Genomic DNA, 12,171 nt, shown 5'->3' with positions numbered 1-12,171 from the left:
GTTTTAATTTGTCACTGTTCCAGCATTGAGAGCTATTTATATTTATATGGTACCTGTAATATAATAAATGTCCCAAGGTGCTTCACGGTAGCGTTATAAAACTACATATGACACGAGCTGCATTAGGAGAAATTAGATCAGATCAAATGTTTGGTCAATGAGGTAGATTTTAAAGTGCATCTTAAAGAAGGAAAGCAAGCTGGAGAGGCAAAGGGGTGTAGGGAGGGAACTCCAGAGCTTTGGGTCTAGGCAACTGAAGGCGCGGCCACCAACGGTGGAGTAATTAAAATCGAGGAGGCTCAAGGAGACAGAATTAGAAGAGTGCTGACACCTTGGAAGGTTGTGGCGTTGGAGGAGATTACAAAAATATGGAGAGGCAAGGCCATGGAGGGATCTGAAAATAAGAATGAGAACCTTAAAATTAACATGTAGCTTGACCAGCAGCTAATGTAGGTCATCAAGCACATAGGTGAGCAGTGCAAGTAAGGACACAGGCAGCAGAGTTTTAGATGACCTCAAGTTTACGGAGGCTAGAAAATGGGACAACAGCCAGGAATAGTCAAGTCTAGAGGTAACAAAGGCAGGAATGAGAGTTTCAGCAGCATCTGAGCTGAAATCAGATGTTAATGGAGGAAGAAATAGATGGGTTTAGTGATGGTGTGGATGTATGACCAGAAGCTCATCTTGGGAGTCAGACACAACAACAAGATTGCAAACAGCCTGCTCTAGTCTTGGAGTGCTATAGGAACAGAGTTAGGAGTGGGGACCAAAGACAATGATTCCATTCTTCCAATATTTAATTGGAATATTTAATTCCATTAGTAACTTAAGCTTTTTGAATTTTTTTCCTAGAACAATCCCTTCTATGTGAAGCCCAGAGTCATTGATCATTATTTTGGAGTGAAGCACTATGCTGGAGAGGTATTTATGCTGTATCGTATCTGATTTCATCAGAAAATTTCATTTTCAACAGCACTTTAATGCGATTATTAATAATTGACCAAGGGAAGCATCACAAATCTCTTAACAGTTCTGCTCTACCAATTTTTCTCTTACTTCTCAGATATTAACAGACTTCTTTTCCATTCTAAGGTTTTATATCACGTAAAGGGAATCCTAGAGAAGAACAGAGACACATTCAGACATGATGTACTGAACTTGTTACGTGAAAGCAGGTATTAACTTTGAATTCAATGTATTTTACAGTCACGTTGGGGTGGAGGGAGGGTGAGATGGGAGTAAGCTGAACCATATCTGAGTTTTACTTAGTGTAGTGGTGGGGTAGGGGTTGCATTGCATGAAGAGAGGCTATTTAAGAGTAAAATAGACCATGGGCAGAATTTTTCTCTCATCAGGCGGGTGCATGCCAACCTGAATGAGAATAAAATAGTGCATGATGACGCCAGGTGAGGGTCCCGACGTCATCACGCACTCTCGCGATATTTTACTCGGCGGGCGCATGTGAAAGGTGGCAGCGCGCCCGCTGGCAGTTAAGAGGCCTGTTAATGCCCTTAATTAATTAAATCAGATTTTTCAAGGCACTCAGCCATTAGCGCACAGAGTGTGCATAGGTTACGGGGAGAGTGTTCTGCACACATTTGGGCAGTGTAGAGGGTCATCACCCTCCTAGCATTGTGGTGGTATAAGAGAAGGGTATAAGGCTTCAGGCATAATAGGGAGTTTAGCTGAGTGCAAGGAAGGCAATAGCTGGCAATGGGACCAATGACTGTCAGATTTTAGGTCTGGTGGTGATGAGGATCAACATCCTCAGCAGAAGAAGCAGAGCCAAAGCCTTGAGGAGGGCAGAGGAGAGTGAAGAGGGGCAGGAAGGCAAAAGGGGACACCCTGAGCTCCATCTTTTAAAGTAGATCTTATGCTATCTGGACATGTCAGAGAACCCGTGCTATAGGAAATTGTGCCAGTCCAGGCAGATGGTCACTGAGATTTCTACCCTCATCGTGGAAGACTGCTCACCATACCCTGCGAGTAGCTGTCAAAATCACTCACTGTGGCCTTGGAATGACCAAAGGCAAAGAAGTTCAAGGTCTTGGTGGCATCTTGCAAATGGCTGCACACCATTGAGTCTCACAGGTCACTAATGCCCTATTCCAGAGACCTGGGAAGTACATTCAATTCCAGGTTGATGGAACAGGCACAGAAGGCAGTTGTTCCTCACTGGATTGCTGCAGGTGCAGGGTATCATCAGTTGTACCCCTGTGACTGTCAGGGCAATGAGTGAGCTGCCAGTGAAATTCATCAACAGGAAGGAAATCCACTCCCTCAGTTCAACTGGTTTGCAGCCATAACACAGTTTCCTGCATGTGTGCCATTGATTTCCTGACAGCAGCAGTGACCCCTGCATCCTCTGGCAATCCAGGGTGCTGCAGCTCTTCATTCTCCCCTGTAAACTCCCTGGATGAATTCTAGGGAACAAGGGTTATCCTTTGAAGAGATGGCTACTCACCCTTTTACGTGACCTATGATGAAGCCACAAAATTCCTGCAACAGAAGCCAGCTGATCACAAGGACCACCATCGAGTAGGACATTCGGTTTCTGCAGATCCATTTCTGGTGCCTGGATTGGTCAGGGGATGCCTTGCATTATGCTTTTGCAAAAGTCTCCCACATTGTAGTGGTCTGTTGCATTCACCATATCATGGCCCTCCAGAGAGGTGAGAAAGATGAGGCCCTGCAATGACACAACTCATCAGAGGAAGGGGAGCAGCAGGATGTGGAAGAGGAAAAGGAAGAAGAGGGATGGAGAAAGATGCAGAACACAGAGGTGCCTCGGCTGCCCAGGGAAATGGCTGGGCCTGGCCCAGGAATCGAGGGCTCTGTCAGGATGGCATAATCCAGACATAATACATCCTCTGCAATATCTTAATCCAAATTATTTATACCTAGTTTTTAGTCTATTGTAAGTTCCTTTTTTTCTACTCTAACTTGGACCAAGCAGTGGACAAAAAAATTAAATGCTTGCTGCCTTAAACTTACACAAACCACTGCAAGTATTGATGATGAGAAAAGAAATCTCCTTTCTTGTCTCCACTATTCCACTTGTACCAAATTCCCACTTCAACGCTTCTTTTTGCACTCCTTTCACAAACACTATGTGCTACCACTCTCAAGTATTATGTCCCAATATGTCACACTTTTATTTGGAGGATGACTAATTCATTTTGATCTCCCGTGACATTTTTACTTCTTCAACATCACATGAATTTCCATCTGTTTCTTCAATTCTATTGATAAAGCTTGCCATATGATTGTTTCAGTTGTGTCAGACTGGTGCTGGTTGAATTGAAAACTTCCTCCATTAGAATCCCACATGCTAAAAACAAACAGTGAAAAAATTAGAAACCATGCTACAGCCAACTGGAGCTGTTTTCCATTCAGAACAGGGTTATTGTATCCAATCAGGTTAAAGTCTCTGTATTCCTAGTCATTGACATTGATGTATATTCATGATTTCAGACTGGATTTCATCTATGACTTATTTGAGCATGCATCAGGCAAGAACAATGAAGACACACTTAAATCTGGAACCAAACATCGGAAGCCAACTGTAAGCTCTCAGTTCAAGGTCAGCATCATCCCTTCCAGTGTTTGAATTGGTAGTTTTTTTACAACTTGTGTTTGATAGCAGATGCAAAATGTTATAGCTGGTATTTAATCATTCTTATCAATCATTATTAGTGTCAGCCTGTCAGTGCCTCATTTAACCCTTGAGATGAACTGAGAAAAATCCGATCTTTTACCACAATAGTTTTCCACTGTACCAATTCTCTTGAATTGTATCATGAATCCTGCATATCTCATGTTCCAGCATTCTACTTATCTTCTACTTCATCCAAAACAGCTCTGTTGTGTTTATATATGCATGAATGTGTGTCTACGCACCCCTGTATAGGTATTAGCACGTATTCAGATAGATACGCTGGTTCAGTGGTGTTAGTAAATCTTTTATACATTCTGCTTGTTTTCTCCATACAGAAGTTGACTTCATTGCTCTACATTTTACTGGCAGTAGTTGGACTCTTGTGCTCTACACTAGATTTTAGTACCTTACGTATATATACCCCTACAATCTCTCTGAAGTCAGAATAAGACAAGGTGAACAACATTTGATCCTATTAAGCTATTCTTTTCCACAGTAGGCAAGGCATACAGCTCTTTTTCCTCTCCAAGTGATCTACGACTGTATTTATGTTAGAGGGGATCTAACCTAGTATAAGAGGGATCTAGCTACGGTGAAATAGAACGAAAAGTTGACAGGAAAACCTGTAACGGAGGAGCAATATGTGATCGTTATGAAGGTGTTGCTTCAGGTGCAGGCTAGTGAATTCCAATAGGGGGGAAAATAAAGAGATAAAGCCAGGGTTCCTTGGATGATGAAGGAGACAGAGAATATGATGAACCAAAATAAGAGGTCTACGATACATGAAACTGTAGACAGTTGGCTTCAACCCAAGACAATAGTAGGGTGGGGAATTGAATCAGTGACAAGGACATGAATGTGTAGCAGAGGATGAAAATGATGGTCTTTGCAGTGTTTAACTGAAGAAATTTGCAGCTCATCCAGGACAAGTAGGTTGACAACACTGAGGCATGGAGAGATGGTGGAGAGGTAGAGCTAGGTGTCATCAACTTGCAGTAAATGTGAATCACAATCACAAGAAATTTCCATTTAGGAGCCATATTTGTTTAACACTGTGAATCCAAATGGCACAATGTTTGATATGTGATTTTGGTCTTACACTGGTGAATTGCTGATGACTTATACACATTGTTATGATGTGAATATCATCTGTGTTGCATATTTAACTTTAAAGATGACTGACTTAGCAGTCGTAGGGTTTGATATTAATCCCACCCTGCCAGGTGAAAACGTGGCAAAGGATAAGTTTAAAATGAACTGGGTGACTCCATTCCCACCATGATCTGGCCAACTGCAGTTTTAAATTGCAGGCAGCAAGGACAAATTGTCTCAAACCAGTGGGAACCTCTAAATAGACAAGTCAGACTTTGATGACATAATTGGAATGCTATTTCAACCTGAGACCTGAACAGGCAAACCTGTCAGGAACTGCGATCAGGGAAAGTGAGCTCCTCCAGGCTGCCTGCCATGTTTCCCTTCCTCACCAACCAGTCCTCTTTCCCAGAGTACTTAACCTGTGCTGCCCCCCCGCCCCGGTTTTAATGCCTGGGCAGCTGCTTCCTGCAGGTATCCCACCCATTTGGGTCAGGAAATCAGCAAGCGAAATGCTATTGAGGCCAGTCATTCAATTGGCCAAGCTTCTCACTTACCATTCCCAGGTGGGCTAGCTATGCACTTTACCATGTTTCTGGCTGTGAGTTAGATTCAGGGTCATGGTGCAGCAGTGCAGTAGTTTGGAGGGAACAAATTTTAATATGAATGAGCAGTCCAGAAAGGTGTCTTGGAGCACTGAAGGAAATATGTGGAAGATTTTGTGTTTTTTTTAATGACAAGCTTTATAAAATCTGCAAGATAGACTATTTATGGCTTTCAACATAATTATATTTTGTTTCATTTTTTCAGAACTCTCTTCATTCATTAATGGCAACATTAAGCACGTCAAATCCATTCTTTGTCCGATGCATCAAGCCCAATGTTCAGAAGGTAAGCTTCAGTTGAACTTGATCCCAACCAGTACTTGAGTCCAGAGTTCGCACATGTATTATAACTTCTAATAGTTTGTCTGAAAGATTTATTAAAATGTTCATCCCTCAGAAATAACAGCTTTTATTACCCTAACCATTATTGAATAAAGAACCAGAATCAGCTAGCCTATGGTGTGGAGAGACTGATTGCCCTTGACATCAAGGCAATATTTGACTCAGTGTGGCATCAAGGAGCCCTAGTAGAATTGAAGTCATTGGGAATCTTGGGGGAAAGCTCTTCACTGGTTGAAGTCACAGCTAGCAAAAGAAAGATGTTTTCTGGTTGTTGCAAGCCAATCATTTCAGCCCAAGGGCATCACTGTGGGAGATCCTCAGGATGTTCACTTATAATTGCACTGTGTTCAGTACTATTTGCAACTCCTCACATAATGAAGCAGTCCATGCCCGTGTTCAGCTAGACTGAGGCAGATAGGTGGCTAGATACATTCATGCCACACAATTGCCAGGCAATGACTATCTCCAACAAAAGAGAATCTAAATACCTCGTCTTGATGTTTAATGGCATTACCACCACTGAATCCCAACTATTGACATCCAGGGGGCTATCATTGACCAGAAACTTAACTGGATCCACCACATAAATACTGATATTACAAGCATTCGTCAGGGGCTGGGAGTTATGCAGTGACTAACTTGCCTGCTGATTCAAAACCTGTCCACTGCCCATGATGCACAAGCCAGGAGTGTCATGAAGTATTCTCCACTTCTCTGGATGAATGCAGCCTATCAAGAAGCTTGACACCATCCAGGACAAAGTGGCTGGCTTGATCTGCAATTCATCTATTCATTACTTCCACCGCCAGTGCACAGTTGCAGAAATGAGTATAATCTACAGGATTCCATGCAGCAACTTGCTAAGGCTCCTTCAAAGCATCTTCTAAACTGGTGATCTCTACCACCCAGAAGAACAAGGGCAGCAGATAAACGGAACACCAGCACCTGCAAGTTCCCTTCTAAGCCACAGACCAGCTCACTTGGAACTTTATTGCCATTCCTTCGATGTCTCTGGGTCAAAATCCTGGAACTCCCTTCCTAACGTCACTGTGGATGTAACGATACTATATGGATTGCGGTGGTTCAAGAAGGCAGCTCACCATCACCTTCTCTAGGGCAACGAGGGATGGGTCATAAAAGCTGTCCTTGCCAGTGGCTCTCACATCCCGTAACAAATGAAAGAAAATATATGAGTCTATACCTCAGAGCCAGTAATAAATTAGTTTTATATTTTTAATATCTCATGGAAAACATTACTGTTTAATTGCTTGTTAGAACTTTATGAAAGCTGCTATTTGGTATTACTTCATTTCATTGTCCAGATGCATTTTAACACCACTTACAAAATAATAATCAGGAGGAAGGGAGTCCATCATTCACATCCAATTGATTGGATGTAATAAATTTGTAGGTTTATAGATATTCCAAATTCTTTCCAGTCATATGCATTACTAGTTTAAGGTTTCAGCGGCATAGTGTAGTTGCTGCCAATTCATCCCTAAACTGCTCAGCACGTTGAGGTCCAATGAACTTTGTAAGGTCTAACACCACATGAAAATATCCTCAAATCTGGTATTTGCTGTTTTGTATGAAAAACTCTTGCACTCGTGGTTGTGTGAACAAAAAAAATCAATAACAGTAAAAGCCTGGACCACAGGCCTTTTTATTTAATGTTTTGTCAAACTATTGATGTACAGGGAATTGTAAGAAAGTCACAGACTCAGGGAACTTGAAATAAATGTGGAAATGCTGACAATGCAAAGCCTGTCAATTTAGAATTGTTAATTAAATATTTGATCAATTCACAGCGCAGCAATTTTGCCTGAAGTTGTTATGTTAATTTTTTTACAGCTGTGATAATGCATATATTTATGCATGCAAATTTTCTAATAGTTCTCTTTAATTGGATTCAAATATTTAATGAAATTACAATTAACATTCAACTTAGGAGAAAACAGTACCGAAGGTTCTATCTGCAAATAACATTCTGCAAAAGCCTTTATTTAAATCTCTGCTCAAGAGGCACCATCTGAACCCAGTAGACCTTAGAAGTGTGAGAAATAGGAGCAGGAACAGACCTTACCATCGATTCTGCTGCATCATTCAATAAGATTATTCTGAACTTCTATCTCAACTCTTGCTCCCTCATCCTAACCCTTAGATACCTAGGAACAAGAATAGCCCATTTAGCGCTTGAGCCTGTTTGGTCATTCACTGAGACCATGGTGGATTTGCAACTTAACACCACATTCCCACCTTTTCCCCATGTCCTGGAATACCTTTTGGATAGCAAAAATCTACCAATCTTTAATATAATCAATGACTGAGCATCCACAGCATTCGGGCAGAGAATTCCGAAGATTCACAACACTCATTTCTGTATCTCAGTCCTAAATTGCCGACTCCTAGCCCAACACTATGATTCCAAGTTTGAGACACTACACCCAGGTTGAAACAACCTTGCAACATCTACCCTGTGAAGCCCTCAAAGAAGTTTCTGTGTTCAATGTGATCACCACTTATTCCTCTAAACTCTAAGGAGTATAGGCATAATCTACTCAAACTCTGCTCATAAAACAGTCAATAAAAACAAATCTCTCAGTTCTCTTGACAGCTATTTGGACAACTCCTGCTGAGCTGAACCCACTAGTGGGGCTTAGAGCTCAGCCAAGCATTCACAATGGGATTCCAAAGCACAACGGTGCCAATAAAGACTCGGAAGCTGAATATATAAAACCTTTAGAGGTAGTGTGTTATAATCCTGCTAGAGACCATTAACATTTAAGTAGAAATCCGAACACATCATTTTAATCAATAGAACTACACCACAAGATTTCCCATTTTTTAAACAAAACACAAACTTTATTGTATATTGAACAAATTAAAAAGACAAATATGAATAAGTTAGCACTATAGCTTATAACTACATATGTTATGCATTCAGGTTTACTTTTTACTTCCTCCAAGAATTCTCTCTTAAGACATGTCAATCTTCAAGTTATTTATTTCTCTGGGGACTACACATAAGTATGTCATAGTCCTCTGGAGAATTCCCTTCAGCTCCAGATATTCTCAGAGGTAAAACTTTGATTTACCATCTCTTGATTGGGGATGCCTTGGGCCATTGTTCTGGTTACAATGAAATTTGATTCATTATTTCAGTCAATGAAGCAGGCTCCCTAGAGGTGGAAGCACTGATAGTCATTCACATGAGAATTAAATTGTTTCAGAGAATAATATTTTACATGCAGTTGTTATGATCTCTATGAGGAACTGTAAACCAAAATGAACCAAATTTACCGACTGATCCCCAAATGAAGAAATTACTGAACACAATTTCATTTTTTGTGCCTGATTGTGATTTGTGTTAAAGTAAATGTAAATTAATAAACAAACGATGGTTGGTATGGACTATACACTACACATAGAATAGCAGATACAACAAAGATAGATCTCATAAATCAGTAGACAGTACACGCTGTCTTTATGACACCAATTTCAGGCACACGGTTCTTCCAAGCTCAAATCTTCTTCGGGTAAAATTTCAGTCCCTTTCCTTCAAGGACTTGGCCAATTCTTCATAGACAGCAGCTTCCATGTAAACAGTATAAAAACAGAAATACCTGGAAAAACTCAGCAGGTCTGGCAGCATCAGCGGAGAAGAGCAAAGTTGACGTTTAGAGTCCTCATGATCCTTCAACAGAACTAAGTAAAAATAGGAAAAGGTGAAATATAAGCTGGTTTAAGGGTACGGGGGGGGTGTTGTTGGGACAAGCAAGCAGTGATAGGAGGAGATAACCAAAGGATGTCACAGACAAAAGAACAAAGAGGTGTTGAAGGTGGTGATATTATCTAAAAGAATGTGCTAGTTTAGAGTGGAGAGCAGGACAAGCAAGGTAGCTCTAGTGGGGGGTGGGGTGAAATAAATGATGGGTGGAATACATTTAAAAATAATGGAAATAGGTGGGAAAAGAAGAATCTATATAAATTATTGGAATAAACAAAAAGGAGGGGGAAGAAATGGAAAGGGGGTGGTGATGGAGGAGGGAGTTCAAGATCTAAAATTGTTGAACTCAATATTCAGTCCGGAAGGCTGTAAAGTGCCTAGTCGGAAGATGAGGTGTTGTTCCTCCAGTTTGCGTTGGAACAATGCAGCAAGCCAAGGACAGACATGTGGCCAAGAGAGCAGGGTGGAGTGTTAAAATGGCAAGCGACAGGGAGGTCTGGGTAATGCTTGCGGACAGACCGAAGTTGTTCTGCAAAGCGGTCACCCAGTATATGTTTGGTTTCTCCAATGTAGAGGAAACCGCATTGGGAGCAATGAATGCAGTAGACTAAGTTGAGGGAAGTGCAAGTGAAATACTGCTTCACTTGAAGGGAGTGTTTGGGCCTTTGGACGGTGAGGAGAGAGAAAGTGAAGGGGCAGGTATTGCATATTCTGTGTTCGCATGGGGAGGTGCCATTGGAGGGGGTTGAGGAGTAGGGGGTGATGGAGGAGTGGACCAGGGTGTCATGGAAGGAATGATCCCTATGGAATGCTGCCGGGGGGGGGGGGGGGGGGGGGGGGGGGTGAAGCGAAAATGTGTTTGGTGGTGGCCATCATGCTGGAGTTGGCGGAAATGGCGGAGGATGATCCTTTGAATGCGGAGGCTGGTGGGGTGATAAGTGAGGACAAGGGGGACCCTATCATGTTTCTGGGAGAGGGGAGAAGGCGTGAGGCGCGGGAGATGGGCCCGACACGGTTGAGGGCCCTGTAAACGACCGTGGGTAGAAAACCTCGGTTAAGGAAGAAGGAGGACATGTCAGAGGAACTGTTTTTGAAGGTAGCATCATTGGAACAGATGTGAAGGAGGCGAAGGAACTGAGAGAATGGGATGGAGTCCTTACAGGAAGCGGGGTGTGAGGAGCTGTAGTCGAGGTAGCTGTGGGAGTCGGTAGGCTTGTAATGGATATTGGTGGACGGTCTATCACCAGAAATTGAGACAGAGAGGTCAAGGAAGGGAAGGGAAGTGTCAGAGATGGACCATGTGAAAATGATGGGAGTCCCTTCCCACCTACATCCATGATTCCTCTGACACCTTATGTCACATCAATAATTTCCAGTTCCCTGGCCCCAACCGCTTCCTCTTCACCATGGACGTCCAATCCCTCTACACCTCCATCCCCCACCGGGATGATCTGAGGGCTCTTAGCTTCTTCCTCGAACAGAGGCCCGAACAATCGCCATCCACCACTACTCTCTGTCTGGCTGAACTTGTTCTCACAATGAAAAATTTCTCCTTTTACTCCTCTTACTTCCTTCAAATAAAAGGTGTGGCTATGGGTACCCGCATGGGCCCCAGCTGTGCCTGTCTCTTTATGGGGTATGTGGAACATTCCTTGTTCCAGTCCTATCCCGGCTCCCTCCCACAACTTTTTCTCCAGTACATCGATGATTACTTCGGTGCTGCCTCATGCTCTCGTCGGGACTTGGAAAAATTTATTAATTTTGCTTCCAATCTCCACCCCTCCATCATTTTCACATGGTCCATCTCTGACACTTCCCTTCCCTTCCTTGACCTCACCCTGCTTCCTGTAATGAGTCCATCCCATTCTCTCGGTTCCTTCGCCTCCGTCGCATCTGTTCTGATGATTCTACCTTCAAAAACAGTTCCTCTGACATGTCCTCCTTCTTCCTTAACTGAGGTTTTCCACCCACGGTGGTTGACAGGGCCCTCAACTGTGTCTGGCCCATCTCCCGCGCATTCGCCCTCACGCCTTCTCCTCCCTCCCAGAAACATGATAGGGTCCCCCTTGTCCTCACTTATCACCCCACCAGCCTCCGCATTCAAAGGATCATCCTCCACCATTTCTACCAACTCCAGCATGATGCCACCACCAAAAACGTCTTCCCTTCACCCCCCCGACGGCATTCTGTAGGGATCGTTCCCTCCGTAACACCTTGGTCCACTCCTCCATCACCCCCTACTCCTCAACCCCCTCCTATGGCACCTCCCCATGCGAACACAGAATATGCAACACCTGCCCCTTTACTTCCTCTCTCCTCACCGTCCAAGGGCCCAAACACTCCTTTCAAGTGAAGCAGCATTTCACTTGCACTTCCCTCAACTTAGTCTACTGCATTCATTGCGCCCAATGCGGTTTCCTCTACATTGGAGAGACCAAACGCAGACTGGGTGACCACTTTGCAGAACACATTTGGTCTGCCTGCAAGCATTACCCAGACCTCCCTGTCGCTTGCCATTTTAATACTCCACCCTGCTCTTTTGCCGACATGTCTGTCCTTGGCTTGCTGCATTGTTCCAACGCAAACTGGAGGAACAACACCTCATCTTCTGACTAGGCACTTTACAGCCTTCTGGACTGAATATTGAGTTCAACAATTTTAGATCTTGAACTCCCTCCTCCATCACCACCCCCTTTTCGTTTCTTCCCCCCCCTTTTTGTTTAAACCAATAATTTATATTGATTTTT

At 43.1% G+C, this 12,171-nt stretch overlaps 1 protein-coding gene across 4 annotated transcripts in view; it reads left to right on the top strand.

The window, feature by feature from the left end:
• The window catches only part of myo10 (myosin X), a 370,178-nt gene that overhangs the window by 222,953 nt on the left and 135,054 nt on the right, over positions 1–12,171 (top strand). For all 4 annotated transcript variants that reach the window (XM_041183612.1, XM_041183615.1, XM_041183613.1 and 1 more), the window contains exons 16-19: positions 853–921; positions 1,093–1,175; positions 3,475–3,583; positions 5,561–5,641. In XM_041183612.1, coding sequence (XP_041039546.1) covers positions 853–921; positions 1,093–1,175; positions 3,475–3,583; positions 5,561–5,641 — 342 coding nt within the window. The remainder of the gene's footprint in view (positions 1–852; positions 922–1,092; positions 1,176–3,474; positions 3,584–5,560; positions 5,642–12,171) is intronic.

The sequence above is a fragment of the Carcharodon carcharias genome, chromosome 3, assembly GCF_017639515.1.
Source record: "Carcharodon carcharias isolate sCarCar2 chromosome 3, sCarCar2.pri, whole genome shotgun sequence".
Lineage (NCBI taxonomy): Eukaryota > Metazoa > Chordata > Chondrichthyes > Lamniformes > Lamnidae > Carcharodon > Carcharodon carcharias.
This window is presented reverse-complemented; position numbering and strand designations above follow the sequence as displayed.